The following is an 18,889-nucleotide window of genomic DNA, read 5'->3' as shown; positions in this document are numbered from 1 at the left end:
TAAAGCAGACACTCTCACAAGCGCTCCTCGTCACTGGAGGCAAATTGACCTCTTATATCACGGGGTAGGGGTTAAAAGAAAAATGATGAGATGCATAAAAACTGAAAAGGGAGGGGAGGAAAGCTTTTACAAATTATCTCGCTCTATAATGAAGCCATATGGTGGCACAGATCTGTAGTCTCTGAAGTATTTTCACAATACATCTGTAAAGCCCATTAAAACATTGCAGTGACCTTAAACCACAATCGCCCCCTCCTGTGTCTCCTTCCTGTTGTTATCCTATGGGTGGGCTTTTTGTCTCTGGTCTTATTTTTAGCTGCTTTGGGTGTTTGAGTGAGAGGACAGCAACAGATCACCGTGAAACACCATCTGTCACAATGATGAGCAAAAAGGAAAACATGACAACCTGCCTGATCCCCGCTTTGAAAATTATGCTGTTAGGTTCAGGCTCCAGAGGGACTGCACAGCTAGCATTGACCGGCAAAAATCAGCTTCGGCTTTAATAGCCACACTTAAGATCTTTCAATTATTGAGTGCACAAATATTCTTTTTCCCTCCTCTGATGAAAGCAACAACACTATCTGTGTTTGAAACAATATGCTTAACCTCTGAGAACAGATTGTTCTTTCTTAAAACATGAACAATATTAGATGAAACAGAGATAAAACTATATATATATATAATAGTGCTTCAACAAATATGACCACTGGTCATCTATTTTCCCATCGCTTCATATCTTGAGGACATTCTCATCCGAGGATATAATGTGGCATCAATGATGGCATTATGGGATAGCTGCCTTTTTCCTGTTTCTTATCATCCTCATTCTAAATCTAATTACAGAGATTTTAATCATACTGTATTATGAGTGATTAACCCTTTGGTGCGCTTAATTAACCTTTGAATCTCTCGATTCTCATCAGCCTATGCTTTTTAAAAATAATAATTCATGAAAGAAGATTTAAATAAGCTCACTTAAAACAAGTGGGAAATCTAATGTATAAAGTGGTAGGTATCACTTGTCAGTTGCTCAAGGGGACAGACACATATTGATGCATTAACAGTTTCACATCAATGAAGAAAGTGATTTTCTTGATTCTGGGACACAAAATATGAAACTCATACAAATTAAACTTGACTTTTCTTTGAGAAATGAATACCCACACCTTGGTAATTGTACAATACAATTTGAATATTTGACAGTATATTTACTAATCAGATATTCATTGATTTTAAATTATTCTGATGGAAATATGAGAAAATCCACTTCAATCATAGCATAAGTGAAAATCAATGTATGCCCATGATGCATAAAAAAAATCGTGATGGCAAATAATTCTGAAATTTAGAACACAGTCAGAATATTTCTACATATTTCAGTGTTGTCACCACTAATGAAATAAGGAAATTACCCAGGCAACTCATCAGCATGTGTATGCACATATTCTGAATGAAATCTTCGGTACTAAGGGCATGTAGTCGGCTTATGTATAATGTACCATGGCACGTCATAGCTTTTAACCAGGGTTTTAAATAGTAGGTGGTTGAGGCAAATGACTATCAAATCATGTGGGTGTCTTCATGAATTATATGCGCAATACCGACTGGGATACAGGGATCCACAGTCATTTACCATAACTATGCCGTAAGGAATTTTAATGAATGCTAGATGTCACACGGAAGCGTACTGGGAGCCAAAAGAAACACATGAACCGAAGATCTGAAAACTGTGTGGAACGTGAGGATAGATGCCCACAAAAGCAAAGTACCTCATCAAACAAAATCAATTATTGATGCAATATGATGAAATTTCCCCAAAAACTGGATGAATGGCAGTCATGATAATTATGATCAAAACAGAAAGAAAAATGAAAGCCAGCGCAACCAAGAAACAATCAAACCTTCGACATTTTTAAAGGAACCAAATTAAAATAAAGCAACAGAAACCGTTGAAAAGGCAGAACATTCGACTGGATGTGTGATAATGAAATCAAGGGATGAACAAATTGAAATCAAAACTGTCACTGTTTGTACTCCTTGCACCAGCTTGGATTGATTCCAATCTCTTAATGATAGTAGGTCAAATTAAAACACGCACATCCTCTGTCGCATATTGTGGAAGCAAAATAGCCGCCTTCGGTGTCCTCTTGAGCACAAACTATGATATATTGCCCAGCTCACCTTTGTTGTGATGTCATTACACCCTCTCCTACGTGAGCTCATTTAAAGAATGTAAAGAATTTCAGTATGTAATTTGTAACAATTATTGAGGCCATTAAAGTAGAGCATTTATGGACAAAATGCAACATCACCAGGCATTTTTATGGACTACTTCGCCCTTGGTGTTTAAGTATATTGCTCTCAAAGCTGACATCACCTTGATCCCTGTGACCCCCTCTGCCCCAACTAGTACTCAGTCTTCCCTACAGGTTTTAGCTTCGGTTGCCCACACGGAACAAGGCCACATCTCCTTAACTCTGATTTACATTCATTCCCTTCACTAGCTTTTATTTATTGTGGCCCTTTGCATTTGGCACATATCTCATATGGAGTCATAAGCCCTTCGCTGTGTCTTGGCATTCAAATGATCCTCTCTCCCACAAAGCCTCCCTGATGTAGTTAGAAGAGCATTTTATATTTCTAGGAAAACAAGCCAAAACAGATGGGAGTATTTATTCATTGCCTGGTTTTAGAATGTCAATAATTTGTGTTATTACCTTCACACTTTTTTTGCCTAAATTATTATCTAATGGGATCGATCCCCCCCCCCTCTCCCCGACTGTGTATAAATTTGTTGGTCAAATATATTAGCCAATAGCCCATTCAACCTTGATTCGTAATGCACTAGTAGGTAAATCATTGCTTCTTATTTCTTATTTAGTCTGTTCTTACTCCCAATCCATCAAGAGCAGAGCCTGGTCAGGGGCCCTTTGCATTCAAGTTTGGCACCATAAATTAGTCTGCTGTAGTGATATTACGATCGACTCTGAAAGTGAGAAAAGTCTGTTTGGAGGCAGTCCGAGAAGGACATAAACAAAACACTTAATATCCTGTTATGCTAAATATTCAGTTTTTTAACAAAGTCACATAACTTCTGAACCTAGTTGAGCTTTTCGGACACACATAAGCAAAGGAAAGCCATTTCACCATAACATTTTAAAAATCATAATGACATTATATAGTACATTAAATGTTTGTCAGCAAGATTTATTTTGAAAGTCTAACCACACGTTGCTTAATTATTATTGCAGATTTGAGTGTTGGGCAAAACTGAGGGGTAACAAGAAAATCTGAGCTCAAAGCTTTTATGGCCACTGACAAGGTTGCTGAATTTGTGAGAACATTAAATTACATGCACACTTTCACTCCCATTAAAGTTTAAAACAGCCAGCACGTTGCACTTCTGTGGATGTATTTTTGTAAATTAATATGCAATCACGGGTACTTATGAAGGAGGATTGATACATCAATTAAAGGTCTACTATATACATTACAACAAATTAAATGTTACTCCTCAACTGTAAATGACATTCATGTAGACATGTTTGTCTGTGTGGGAAAATCCCCTGCCTCCGAGCTGCCACATTCCTCCTAGTTTCACATCTACCATGGGACAGCAAGGGGAGTGTGAGTTGGGACTAGTGTGGGTGGGTTTAAAAAGGAAGTTATGAATTACCTGTCGGGTGGTGATTTGCCCTGCAGTCTTGAATCCCCCCTGACAGCCGCACTCTGAGACACTGTATGGGTCGGAGCTAGTCGATGAGCACTTAGAGAGCGAGTCACAGCCCACCACGAATGTGTTGTCCAACGGGAGCTCCTGGATCACGTGGTGTTTCTTTGGGGCGACTGGAGTCTCCGGTTTGATTTGAAATGTAGGCTGAGGGGACGCTGACTTGTAATGTTTGGCTAAATCTGGGCTGTCAGGTTTGAATGTGGTGGGCGTGGTGGCCCAGTTGTACTTCCCCATGGTTTGCTCCTCTAACTCCACAGGGAGATCAAGTGTACCATTAACATGCTCATGGGTAGGGTCATCGGGCTTGGATTCATCTATGGTCACAAAGTTCAGGAGGAGGCTCTTTGGGGATCGCTTCTTCCTTTTCTTCTTCTTCTTGATCTGGCGGTTGTCTTGGTTGGGTGACACCCACTCACCGCTCTGCTTGCCCTTCTGTACCACTTTATGTCTGGGCGTCTGTCGGCACCGCACCAAGGCAGTCACAAATATCACCAAGATGACAGTCATGGTGCCCGCTATGATAGCTATGACAACGATCACGTATCCATTGGTTTGAGGAGTTACCTCACTGTCCTCCATGTTACGGTCCAATGGCGTCTCCATGCTTTTCCGCAGTTGTTCTTGGATGAAGGTAGCATTTGACACAGTGTCATTCACAAACAGGTGAATAAGTGCAATAGCATGTAATGACTCAGGTTGGCCGAGGTCTTTGACCTTGACTACCAGCCTATGAAGCCCCTGATCAGCTGCCACTACTTTCTCCTGCAGTGTTATGTTACCCGTTGATTTGTCAATGGTGAAGAGACCTCGAGGAGAGACCCTAGATGTTATGATGATGTTGCTGATAATACTGTAGTGCAGCTCAGCATTCATACCTGTGTCATTGTCAATGGCAAACACTTTGGTGACAACTGCGCCAGGGGTGGTAGTGGTTCGCACAAGGTCATACGAGTAATTGGAGGACGGGATGATGAAAACGGGGCGATTGTCATTCACGTCGACCACATTGATAGTAACCTTGGCGTAGGAGGAGCTCGGAGGTTGCCCCGCATCAACTGCCTTGACCATAAATGTATACGAACTTTGCTGCTCTCTGTCGAAAGTGATATTTGGCTTGATCACGCCGGTTTGGGGGTCAATGATGAAGTGATCTTTTCCATTCAAAATGGACAGAGTAACAACAGCGTTATCTCCCGCATCTGCATCTGTCACTGTGATTAAGCCAACAGTTCCATAGAGAGGCAGGTTCTCAGGCACATAGAAGTTGTACTCGGGGTGTGTGAAAGCTGGGCTGTTGTCATTAAGGTCCTGGACGATTAGCCTGACGGTGACATTGCTCTGCAGGGAAGTGGAGCCATTGTCCCTTGCTGTGACAGTGAACGAGTATCTTTCCTGTTTCTCCCTGTCCAGTCGTTTGCCAACAGAGAGGACTCCTGATCGTCTGTCTATGTTAAACCCATCAGGTGCATTAGGACCAAGAGTATAAATAATCTCAGCATTATGTCCACTGTCTGAATCGGTGGCACTGATTTTTATTAATTGTGTAGAGGGATCATTGTTCTCCGGTATAGAAAGTTGGATTTCTGGCTGGGGGAAGATGGGTGCATTGTCGTTCTCATCCTTGATTTTAATTAAAACCATAGCTGAAGTGTTCAAAGGAGGCGTCCCCCTATCCGAAGCCACTATCTTAATTGCATATTCTCGAGTCGTCTCGTAATCGAGGGGGGCAGCTGTCTCTAGTAAGAACTGATCATTAAAAACAGGCTTCAACCGAAAGGGAACATCGTGGTCAGTGTAGCAAGCTACTTTGCCGTACAGATCTGCATCCTTGTCAGTAACAGTAATTAGTGCTATTTTGGTGTTAAGAGGTGCATTCTCAGACAGTAGAACAGTCCCATTAACCAAGTTGATAATATAGCGAGTGTCTATGGTGGGAACATTGTCATTAATGTCTGTTACATTAACAATCACTGTGGCTCTGGAGGGGGTGGAGCTGCCATCACTGGCGAGCACGATAAGTTTATGAACAGGAGTCACCTCCCTGTCCAGTGGCTGCCTCACAGTGATCAATCCTGTAGAGCTGTCAATGGCAAAGTGGCGTTTTGTAGAGGCAGAGATCTGGTTGCTGAAGGCGAAGTGGATCTGTGCGTTGGAACCTAGGTCCGCGTCCGTGGCGTGAAGCTGAGCAACTGATGTTCCCATGGGGGCATTCTCTGGTACTGTGACCTCCAGCTCGCTGTCCTTGAAGATGGGACGATTATCATTGACGTCAGAGATGGTGACTTGGAGAATAGCAGTGCTGGACTTTGGGGGGTTGCCTCCATCCTCCACCTTTATCTTCATGACAAAAGTGTCTTTTTGCTCACGATCCAGATTCTGCTGGACAATAAGCTGCGGCCACTTGTCGCCCTCAGGAGTCTCAATGATGTCCAAGCCAAACTCGCTGACACTCTGCAAAGACAAAGGGACATAATGAGTCATAATTATTCTATTTAGTCAGTTCACAAATTTACCTACGAATATATTAAAACAGTACTGATGAAATACCACCAAAAGTTGACTTTATTTTTAATAGCAAGTAAAAATGCAGATCACTCCGGTGATACATGATGTATTCTGACATATGTTTTGTACTATATATTTATATATATATATATAAATTGCATTGGGTACACATTGTGGACGTAATTTCTTTGGTTACTCTTTCACAGCTCTTCCTCAGCTAAATGTCAAGATAAATTAAAAGAATTTAACAAAGCTGCTGGCTCTAGCCTCTCCCTTACTTGTCTCAGTTGGATACCCGCAAATCAAAAGCATTTTTAAACTGTAAACAGTAAAAAAAAAAAATCTGGAAAAAAAACCCATTCTTTACACATGGTTCAATAAAATAAAGCCCTCCTCGTAACTACTGCTTGAAGATACTAATTTTCCTTTTCAGCCTCTTCATCATCATTTTGTCTCAATTCAATGAAAATGACTTCAGGTTTTCTATGTTGTGTCATCATTCGGGAATGTTGCTTCATTTACGCAACAGACAACAGTCAGTCAGAATTTGAGATGCACAAGTACATAATATTGGAACATTTAACAATTTTAAAGACCAGTTCTCTAGTGGCTAAACAAAGAGGGGTGATTATAATAGATTTTTCCACAGGAGGGGTTAAATCTAGGCGTACACAGATCTGGATGAAATAAAAACAAATATATAAGATATATATAAGAAATTTGAGTAACTGGATGTTCAAACTAACTCTCTTCTACCTACAAGAGGAAGGCAAGTGAGAACAAGATAGGGAGAGGGAGACAAGAGACAGAAAAGGAGAGAGTAGGGGAGAGGAAATCAGATCAAGCCCATGAATGAGCTGCATGCATATTATGAAACAAAGAGGCCCTTTGAAGCTCTCTCGTTGAGAAGCAGTTTCATGGTAAAATAAGAAAAAAGCATCCTAGTTAAAGAGATAAGCGTCATGCTGCACATAATGTTGGGAGCGATTACGCTGTCTAGGCACAGCTATCAAATGACATTAAGATACGTACATCATCCTGGTTCAAGGAAGAAACAGTAGAACCAAATTTTGAGTGCTAGAGTACTCAGTATATTCCAAAATCTAGAAACATCATTGCATCAACAGTGATAGGAGAAAACATGCAAATGCAGATTGGAAATTTGTGCACTTGAAGAGGATATTCTGTCAGGATATCAGTGATTGATGGAACAACTTGAAAAGCCAATACTGCTGTGGTGATCATTCGGAACTTATTTTGTGAACATTCTGGAAAGCAAAGGCAACACAGGCTTTAGAGGAAATGGCACCTATAGGTAGTAAGAATTGGGGTGAATGCTAGTGAACGACATCATTACTGAATGTCCAAAAAGGCATTGTGGTGGCTGCACTAATACATCTGCACAAAGATCATGAATCATGTGTTGTTTGAAAGGTTCGTGGATTTGGCTCAATAGCTGAGTATATGCACATATATATTTGGTAAAGCCTGATGTTAATAGTAGGATGTTGAATTAGGATGCGTCAAAAGAGAAACGCTTCCCAATGATTTATGAGCCAGCATTTCCTCTCTGCTTTTGTCTTGGTTTCGCACAGCTTTACAACTGACAACACAGCAGACATTGAAATGAGCTATCTCTCAGGCTGTGCATCCCCCTGAATGCAAAATTAGCCTGGCAGTTTGTGATGAGATCTAGGGCAGGGTATGAAAAGGCCAACTGCTAGCATGAATCACTCCCATGAACCCCAAGGCTTAGCGAGAAGGACAAAGCTGTCTAAATGGCTAAGTGTGCACATTATACCGTGGTCTTTAACCACACATACTGCACAGGTGCATGTCTCCGTGGACTTCGATGGCTTGCCATTCATTTCACATTACTGGGCCACAGGTCACTGTCATGATCGGAGAGAAATCGGAGCAAATGCGGGCTATGTGCCGTACACACAATCAGTATAATGTGCTGTAATCAGAGGGGGCTAATTGAAATGAAAATGACTGAGGGACAATGACGAAAGTGGAGCTGGCTGATGATGAGGCGAGGATGACGCTGAACCTTGTTCTGGCGACAGTGCTTCAGATTTTTGATGCATTTTTCAGCCAAGTTGATGACCTTATTAAAACTGAGAGGAGACTGAGATTGGGCTGTGAATATATCAGGACAACTCTAGTCACGGTGATGCCCATGGATGAGGCTAACTGGGGAGGGCTATTCATCAAAAACTATAGCACCTCTTTATAATGCTGATAGAAATGGCCTCTCTCTGGCCTCAAATTATTCCCTTATTCTTCCTCTCCATACCTCATATGCCTCTGCCCCTGGCCATGATTGCATGCATATAATTAAGACAAACAAAAGCTGTGGGATTGTTTGTCCCTTTTTGTCAAGCCCCAGAAGAGGATAATGTGTCAAATATAGGATGCTAATAAAAATTGGAAAAGCTTGACTATGAGTTTCCCCCCACTGCTATAGGCACCATGCATTTGTTCTAGCTCCTTGGGAATGGAGCATAAATTTAATTCAAATAAATTCAAACAGAAAATCACAAGTTTAGGACTAAAACTATTTTGGCTCAGGCTTGGAGTGGCGACAAAGAGGACATGCCCTTTTTTTTTTTAACTACGTAGGTCAAAAGGGTCAAAGAGCCTTCATGATTGCTCAACCAAAACACGAACACCCACATCATCATACAATTTGTCAGTGAGGCATAGGCTATCCAGCAGTGGAACATTGATCTATATGTAATGAATTGAAAAAGGCATCCACTTTCAACATGCCTGAAGATGCTGCCATAAATACAGCTCAAATTCATGTTGTGAGGAATATTGTAAAAACATATATAACAGGTTTAAGCCCAGGAGTAAATATTTGTAAAAAAAAAACAAATCAATATTTTCCTATGTGTTATGTATGTTTGAGTCGTGGCCTCTGAATTATTCTGTGACTATTCTATATGGTCAAACCTGCTCTTATCGACAATCGTCTTTCTTCTGTGCATGCAATATTTCCAATGACCTTGACCATTTCTTAGATGACTTTGTCCATGCAGTTCAGGTTGATGTAACACACCACTGCAAGACATTGATGGCAGCATTTCCGCCAAAGTGTGATTAGCAACCATTATGTAAGCAATGGAGCATTGTGTGGCACAAAAACGAGAAAAATCTGTTGTACAATGTTGTCTCCTATCAAAGCTAGGAACAAGAAAAAGAGGCTCCTGTGTTTCCTTATTTGATCTGTATGTTGACACATTAGGTGTGCTACACTAGGAATAGCAGGCCACAAAGTATGACAATGTAGTAATTTCAACAATGTGGCAAAATACAAACACATATACATAAAAATGAAATTTTTGAGGCAAGTCTCAGCAGACCATACAAGGATAGTCCAGAGGTGGCTCAGTGGGCAAGAGCTATTCTAAGAAGTGCTTGCACATTCCTTCCCAACTAAGCAATTGTCCTGCACTTCTTAATTCTAAAATACTCAGGATTGAAAATGTGTGCCAAATCTGCTATGCATCTAAGTATTTCACACACGAGGACCCTGGAACACCAGGAAATCCATCTTGAGGACACACAGACATATTGAGTACAACTGATTCATGGACATGAGATGCTCTAAGAAAACTTTCCTGTGGAAGGCAAGCCAACTACTCGTATGGCTGCAAGTTTCATACTATGAAAAAATGCAAAATACATTCCAGACGATCATCATAATGAGCAGAACATTTCATTGGTGATTTTCCAAGCATAAACAATTCTGGATATTTCACTGGAGAGTCCTTGGCAGTGGGGCTCTTTAATAATACAAATTTGTATTCAAGGCAGACACAGAAAAGACGATTCTGTTCATTCCCACCCAGGATTAACTTCATCCGAGATTGGACTTCTCATTTCTGCCTCACACCATGTTCTCAGAACCAGTAATCTTTATTTATTGTGCTTAGGTTTTCCTACAGAGTGCATTGCTTTATTTCATTTTATTTTTTTATTACACATTATTTGTAAGTGCTTGTGTCATCTCCATTACTCCTGTATCTATGTAGAGAGTGGTGCATCAACGGTGAATGTACAAAGCATGATATTATCCTGCATTCCCAGATTTGAGACTTAATACACTGAGCAGCAGAGAATATTGCACTGCAGTTTATTAATGCATCAATTGTAAGACGAAGAATAGATTTACTACTTTAGACTAATATAGTGCATCCTCTTTTCCACATTATTGCATCTACTACCACATGGAACTTGTTGCTGGAAGATTGAAAATAATGTATATGCTGTATGTGCACTTTTTAAAGCGCATTCTCTGATACAGCTGCACATGGTGAACACGCTCCCCTCTTCACAGCCTTCTCTCATAATTAAGAACGGCATATGAGAATATTAAAACCTATAACACATTTAGGCTTCATGGCAGTTTCTACTTTAATATAAATATCAGTTGAGATCCAGTTAATGGGAGAAGCTATGATGGAAAACTGGAATCATATTATATGATGACCATAAAGGATATTAAATATATAAACCTAACTTACTGAAAGTGGACAGAGAGACAAAAAAAGACTCCAGTGCAGTTGCGGAGTACATTTACACCACGCACTGCAAAAGAACTTCCAATCAGACAAAAAAGCAGTATGAGTTTTTGATTGTGATGTACCTGTGATAAATACTGTATTCCAAGCAAAAATAAAATAATAATTATTATTATTATAAGGACAAAGCATAGGCAGCCTCACCTTGACCAGCTCATAATGTTGTATTCCGTTGATTCCTACATCAGAGTCAAATGCAGAGGGCACCGGGTAACGGGTGTTGATGGCTGTGTTCTCTGGGATGGAGATGTTAATTACAGTAGACTGGAAAAGAGGCGCATTGTCATTTACATCCTCAATCAAGAAGCGGATCTTGACCAATCTAAAGATCTCATCGGGCAGCACGGCCACCTCAATCTCATAGTAGCAGCGTTTCTCAGCGAAGACTCCAGAGCACAGCTTTTCCCGGTCGATTCTGTGATTGGTGGTGAAAATCTCCCCTGTGTTGGCTTCCACCCTGACCAAAGGCACGTCGCCTGTCTTGTAAACAGGCTTGAACTGTAGCGGCGAGGATAGCCTGATGCTGGGGTCGAGTTTGAGGTCCAGGTCCTTGCGCAGGTTGCCGATGCGGATGTTTTCCGGCTGCTCCTCCTTCACTGTGTAGTCCCTCTCCTGGGCTTGGCATAGCAAAGCCGCACAGGTGAGCAAGACCACCAGCAGGCGAGCCTGACTTGCTATGTCCATACTCAAGAGTGGATGTGGGCTTCACGCCAACAGCTGCAGTTCTACCTCAAGAGAAGTGAAACAGAGAGAAAGGAAAAGACTGAATTCATGTGATCAATGCGGAGCTGCATGGTTTTAAAGCTTTGCTGCAATTATTACTATTTCCCCTTACCAATCATTTTCATCTTGACCTGTCCATTCATAGCCGTTATCGTCCCACACCCTTTAATCGACAGCAAATTCACACAATTAACCTTTGATGATATCCACTGCACCCGTGGGCAGGTAAAGGTTAGTGGTTCACTTAGTCCATCAATCATTTCATTACCATAATAAACCCTTTCGTATTTTCATCAAGTCGTATTATTGCAGTTGAGTTCGCCGCTGTTTCAAAGTGACTGGATTTGAAAGCTTTTTCATGAACCAACATGCAGCAAAAAGTAAGGCACTGCACAAAGTGGAATTTAATTCATATTGGAGATAATATGAGTCAATATTATGCAGCAGTGTCTCTTAAAGGGAACCGCGACTATAATGGCATGTTGGCTCTATGATTTATTTTGCTGTCAGTAACACAACTATAAAATAAAAAAAAATATTTAGATTCGTTATATTTTAGTGTAAACTTTTTTTGCATGAAGGTCGCCATTGCTGTTTACGTCACAACGCATTATGGGTGTGTTGGGATTTGATTTTGGGAGAGCACAATGGAGCTTGAGGCTTCAGTGCCTCGATGCCTAAACACACGCACCACACACGCACACACACCCACACACAAAGACACAGTGCCATGGCTTGACAGTAGCTGCTAATGAACATCCTCATTTGCTCTAAACGTAAACAATCGACCTTGCAAATATTTCATGAACCTCCATGTGTGTAAACATACACAAGATGACATTGTGAAATCTTTATTATTGGATCAACAAATTAGGGAAATTTAATCACACATTCATTCTGTAATATGAATGTGTTTTCAGCACCATCTTAAAACACTATCTGCTCCGTCGTTTGTATTCAATGATGCCTATGCGGACGTCCTTAATAGAAAATGCGTGTTGTCAATGAACATTATTCATAGTCTGGTGGTTTTGTGCCACAAAAAAAAACATTTAACATGCAATACTTGCCAAAGGGCAAGACCCAGATTACCAATACCCAAGACAGTGAAGGAAAGATGATGGAGTCATTTTCTAAAAGTACTTCTCTGCTAGTATATTTCAGTAAGAAATATTCACTACTTTCCACAAGTTAATTAATAGGTTATGTAGTAATTATTATGAGGCTCACTAACTCCTATTTTGATTTTCTAAATTATTTAATCCATTCTTGTGCATCTTTAATAAATGAAAGTTCACCACCATTTTGTGTCTACAAAGGTTCTGACACACATTCTCTAATTGGGTTTTGACGTTACATTGGTGCTAATGCAGTGTAATTATGCATGTGTGAAGTTAAGACATTTCAGTGGAATAGCTTTTAGCTGTTTTTAATGTGTGAGGATGTTTGAGGTTAATGTTAAAGTCACAAAAGCATAGCAATGTTTATGTCTCATAACAATTCTGGGACCCCAGTTGTGTGCCAGGGCAATATATTTAAAGACAAGTATAATGTCATTGATCATATCCCCCCCCCCGCGTGTGTTTAGGTCCTCTAACTACTGAGTGTTTCTCAACCTAATATGATGACCTAAACCGCACTCCAGGGGTCCTATAAATTGGCAAGGTGCTAGTCTCCATAGCTACTGAAGCTCTTGGCCGACTGACAAATGGGACTTGATTAAAAGCTGGTACAAATCAGCAAGAATTACTCTACATTCATACAGCCATTAAATATATATATAATAATATATAAAAATATATTTATTTTTTGTCCCGCATGAGACTTATTAACAAACAGTTGGAAAGAATAAAAAAGTAGGCTGACATTGATAAGTGAGAAGGGTCTTCCTTCTTCATGTAAACCCCTGATAGTTTTGTACTGTTATGTCAACATATTGATGAGATATTAAAGAGTCTGACACAATTTACTTTAAAGTGCGCATCTCTCTGAGAGCGAGCCGCGATTGCTTTACTTTGATGATCGCGAGGCCGTCCAAGGCTGAGCTCACTCGACGAATAATGACGTTTAAATTACATCCCTAAATGGGATGTGATTCGCCGAGGTGAAATGATGAAAAGATCAAAGCGTGATCTAGACGATAATGTTCTGGAGGATGAAGGGATGTACTATGCTTTTTGACTTAGGGTACATACAGGAGTACAAATGTTGGAACAAAGAGCACACCTTCATAATGCTAATGAGATAGATAGATATATTTACACTTGTCACACCTCTTTACTTGTCCATAATGAACAGGCTGGATGAAAGACAGAATTGTGCTTGATGGAAAAAAGTGAGTAGGAGTGAAAAAGAAAATCCTATGTGTCAGTCAGAGTGTCTCCTTTGCTTACATTTCACTAGTCTCCTGAAATGCTATTTTGAGCCTCAAACAGCAGGTTGAATCTGGTTGACAAACTCAAGACTCCCTCTATGGAGAGTGACGAGAAGGAGCCCCTGAATTACTTCACACACCAGATTGGTGGACAATGCATGTTGGTGTTTGCGTCCAGTGAAGGTAGGAATGACAGAGGGATGCTGCTGTTAGCCATTGTATCACCCCAAGCTTCAGTAATAAATAAATTGAAGTTTTTGTCGCTCTGTTGTTAAACGCTGAGACCCTTTCACTGTTAGAACAGTTTACAAAACCTGACTTTATGTATTAACATTGTAGATGGATCCAAAGAGATTCTCAAATAAGTTCATGGGCAAAAGTACTATATTCTTTTTTACTGTCCTGGGCTTTTTCACTTTCAAGAGCTTAAAGGATCGCTGACAGCCTCACAGAGATGGTTTATGTCAAGATCACTTAGTTCTTTTTTTTCCGTCCACACAGCAAGAACAATTCCCCTGACGTGGTGCAGGAATAAGAGTCGATTTATCTTGTAAACTTCAATATAATACCTAAATTCTACAGTCAAACGGGAAAATACAAGAAAATGATGCTTTGCATAAATGACTACATTGACAGTTGTACTTTAGGATTTATTACAGACAGAAAATGTAAATTCATGTTTAAAGGAAAATTGGAAGGGAGGCATTGTTTGAACATACCCCAGGGGGTAATCACTTTTTTCAGTCACTATCTAAATTGATATTTAGACTTGCAACAGTTGTGACTAGCTTGTATAATTAAATTGTCATCAGGTAATCTTTTCTCACTGTCACATTATTGCAAATTAATGCATTTAGTTATGTGTAACAATGGAAAGCAATATAATGATTCAAAGGCAACCCTTATGTTAAATATAAATATGATAATTTCAATGTAGCTTAATAATATTTTCAGAGTTAAGTTTATTCTTAGTTAAAAATAGATCATTTTGGTCATGTGATGTGTGATACATATTAAATTGTATGTGGGTACAAAAGTTGTCACAAGTCAAAAACATGAACTTAGGAAGTTTAATAATGCAAGTTCTGGTAAATATATATGTTTCTCATTTTATCACTAAAGTAAAAAGAGGGTTAGGGTTTCAAATTGCCATGATTGATGTGACTTGCTGCATACGTGGATTAAAAATAGGCAAATTAGTTATTTACGGGAAATATAAAGGAGAATTATGCTGCAATATTTTGAATATTATGAAGTTAGGATAAGCCTTTGGATAATATCTAAAACTATAAGTGCTCTTTATTGAGGTTTCCCATAAATTATATTTGATTTAGAAATTTGAAAGACATTATGTTTTTAGTGGAAAAGCCCAAAAACAAAACGACCAGCTGTAACACCATTGAAACATTTCAGAGCTTGGTTACTCTATGAACTCTCCTTACTAACTAACTCTGAAACGAGTCAACACAGAGTCAAACCAATCAAACCTCTGAATAAATAATGGGGACAGGTCTGGATATTGCAGACTACACCAGTTGCCCTGTGCACATAGTGAAATTAAATAGCTTCAGTGAGCAAATTGTTTTTCTTTTCTTTCTTTAAAAAAAAAATCAAAAACATATTTGAACTCCTTTAGTTCAAATGATGAAACTACTAGCCCACTCATAATTTGTTCCACATGAAGCAGGTATCATTTTGGACATTTGGAAACGTTAATATTTTAACTGTTCCCGAGAGGAACCCACCATAAAGTGTTTTTTTTTCTCCAAGACAGTGAGTGTGAACACACTAAACCCCGGAGGTTATGGTCTGGGACAGCTGAACCGCTTGACCACGAGCGCGCTCCGACGCACCGAGATAAACTGCCAAGCTGCTCAGACTCTTCCAACTCTCCAGCTGGGTGCTCTTGGGAAACAGATCTATCTGTCTCGCAGTCAGTTATGAGCGAGACTAAATACCCCTTGAAGACGTGACCAGCCGCGCGGCGCAGCTCGGCTTAGATTTACCACGACGCACCGTGGCCGTGGATAATTTCTTCTTTTCCATCAGGTGCACGGCGACGCTTCTTTTATCGCTGGAGCGACTCGAGGAAAATCACACGTAACATCAAAATGGCTCAACATCGCAAAACTAAAATTGATCTATTTCCTATTTAAAGTATTTGAAAATACCCAACAAGTTTATTTTGCTGTCGATGAATGGAACTGCAGGACATCGTCGCTGGCATTGGATCATCAATGTGGTTTTGCAAGGAGCAAATGCAATATAGGCTGTCGGCGCTCTCCAGCGATTCTGAACGCGTTCAGACAGAACAGACGTGCGTGTGCGTAGTGCGTACACGCTCAGCATGAAGTCAAAACGCATCGACATGTGTGATCGCAACAGTCAAGCCACGAGTAAAAGCAGAGCTTACCTTTTCGGATCGAGCGTGAAGAAAACTCAACCGCGAGAGCAGTAGAGAGGGGGCATCACTGATTTACAAAAAAAAAAAAAAGACGTGCCTCGAATTAAACTGAAGTGGGTGAAAGGGGATAAAGCATCCTCATCAGAAGCGGCAGCAAAATGCGCTGCAGGTCGAAAAAACAAAAACCGTTATCCACTATGAAACACTGATCCATGCGCTAAAAAAAGAAAACTCTGATCCTCATATGTGCAACAGAAAAAAGGGGAAAAAATCACGCACAGCGCTCAACTTTGACAAAGACGCTGTAATTCCTCTTCGGAAATCGTGGCTTCACGATTCCACTGACGGAGACACACGCATCGATCCAAGCCTGTTTTACATTAACTTTGTGTCCGAGTCTAGGCTTGAATTCCTACTTTATTTAGTCAGCTAAAAACTGCTGGTGCCAAACACCGACGTGCGCGTCAAATGCCTTCTGACCAGCCGTGCGTAAAACTTCCATCCAAGACTGCAAAAATTGGCTTCTGATGAAAACATAAAAGCTTAACCATAATTCATGTCATAAGCTGTTTTAACTAATTGAAGGTTGTGCACGCCTCCCCCCCCCCCCCCCCCCAAGACAATTAAAGTAGGGCTGCAAAAAAACACTTTGCTGCCGCCCCCCCAGCGGAGTTGGATCAAAGTGCGCCTCAGCGCAGCATCACTTACACGAGCCGGGATAGGCGGTTCACCGTATCTGTCTGCTAAGCTGTGGATGTCTCAGTAGTATTGTATGAACCCAGTTCCTCGGCGCTGCCCACCTCTCTCCCTCTCGCTCTCCCTCCGACTGACATCATGGTTGGAGGAGGAGCCACTCGCACGTTTAAGAGCCCCGCACTTCTTAAAGCCGCACTGCGTTGGAGCGATGCTCACGCTGAAAGGTAGGTGGATGACGGGCTGTGTGCAGAAGCACAGACGCCTCTTCTGTTCCCAGTGACCACACTGTTTCAGAAAAGCGCCTGAAAGCAATAAGAGGGCACTGTTCACTTTTATACCGAACCATGGTTCTGTGTTCAACTCCCAGTCAGATTCAGCGTGTCGTAGAGGTTTCAGAGCAACCACGGCTTTCAATTTCTCATTCTATTCAAACTCAGAGCTCTCATGGTGAATGGAAAGAGAACAGCGTTTTCTCACTCTTTCCACAGTTACCATGTAGAATATAAAATGGTGCAATTATATGGGGTATGAGCCATTGTCCAGCATGTATGAGCACAAGTCAAATGTAAAAAAGGATTTACTCGGGGAAAATGCAGGGAAAAAAAAAAAAGTCCAACATGAAAGGTAACGCAGATGCAAATTGGAATTGGAATCTCTTTTCCAGCTAATTTCTAAAAGTTGTTTACCTGCACGTTCTTATGGCTATAAAAACGACTAATCAGTAAATCACACTGCACTTAAAGGGAAAACACCAGACAGGCGTCACTGCAACATATTGATTGTCTCAAAAATCACTAATCACAAATCATCAGGCTGTCACCTTCTCACTGTGGAAAATTGAATGGGTGTTGCATCCCTCAGTACCCTGAAGCAGATTCTAACAGGTGCTTTTATGTGGGTCATAAAGGGTTATGGTCACACAGAGGTCAAACCGTTACCACCACCATGTTACAGCTGATTTTCCTGTCCTTTTTCTAGTACCTCATACAACAAATGTAGCCTTGCATTTTAACACGTTTAGCCCCTGGCAAGGTTTCATAATCTTCACCTGTTTTAAAAAAAATACCTGCCACATTATTTCTTGTCATAATCCCATCCCTGAAGACAAAGGATAACGGACGCAGATAACTGTTTGTCTAAGACACATTTACTTCAGAGTAAACACACCTGCTGGTTTCCGAATATACCTTTAAGCCCGTTATGAATAGACTAAGCAACTAAAACACGGTAAAAAAGTATACTATATTATGTGTTTTCTTAATTTAGTTTCCAAGGATCTCTCAAGCATTTACTCAATAAATGTAATGGCCAGAACACACAAAAAAAAACTATGTTCCATGAATGCATGATCCAAAATAGTTATTTTGAAATAAAACATTTGGAAGATAATCTTAGTATTTTTAAATATGTTGAAATTCACTGTATTCACTGCTTCCAGTGGCACCACCAAAAACATGCAAATTAGGTGAATTGCTTGCACTAAATTGTTCATAATTGTGCATGTTTGTGTGAATGATCGTCTGTGTGTGGCCCTGTGATGAACTGGCGGCTTGTCCAGGGTGTGTCCCGCCTCTCGCCTGTTGGCTGCTGGGATAGGCTCCTGCGGTTCACAGGTTCGAATCCAGGCTCAGGCGAAATGTGGAGTTTGTGCTGGTGGCTGGAAAGGGGCCAGATTTACCCTCAGAGCACTACCGAGGTGCCCTTGAGCAAGGCACCATCCCCCTAATTGCACTGATTATGGTGGTGCAGTAGGTTTGACAAACATTAAAGATCAAGCTATTGGTGCATTCAACGTAAAAGGACGCTTCACAAAATTTGTGTATAGGCTCAAAAGGAAAGTTGACACTATTTTTATTACTTTA

At 40.6% G+C, this 18,889-nt stretch overlaps 1 protein-coding gene across 1 annotated transcript; it reads right to left on the bottom strand.

The window, feature by feature from the left end:
• Window positions 1–3,514: 3,514 nt before the first annotated feature.
• On the bottom strand, window positions 3,515–11,514 carry pcdh11 (protocadherin 11). The gene is made up of 2 exons (XM_068740700.1): window positions 10,975–11,514; window positions 3,515–6,184 (listed from the first exon to the last, which is right to left on the bottom strand). Exons 1-2 carry the CDS (start codon window positions 11,512–11,514, stop codon window positions 3,515–3,517), a joined length of 3,210 nt encoding a protein of 1,069 aa, XP_068596801.1.
• Window positions 11,515–18,889: the final 7,375 nt, after the last annotated feature.

This window comes from Brachionichthys hirsutus, chromosome 6, assembly GCF_040956055.1.
Source record: "Brachionichthys hirsutus isolate HB-005 chromosome 6, CSIRO-AGI_Bhir_v1, whole genome shotgun sequence".
NCBI classification, from domain to species: Eukaryota; Metazoa; Chordata; class Actinopteri; order Lophiiformes; family Brachionichthyidae; genus Brachionichthys; species Brachionichthys hirsutus.
This window is presented reverse-complemented; position numbering and strand designations above follow the sequence as displayed.

Excerpts from the sequence above, each read along its gene's own strand:
- pcdh11 (XM_068740700.1), bottom strand. The coding sequence starts at position 11,514 with ATGGACATAGCAAGTCAGGCTCGCCTGCTGGTGGTCTTGCTCACCTGT. Across the intron at positions 6,185-10,974 it reads AACATTATGAGCTGGTCAAG|AGTGTCAGCGAGTTTGGCTT; the intron begins GTGAGGCTGCCT and ends TTGTCTTTGCAG.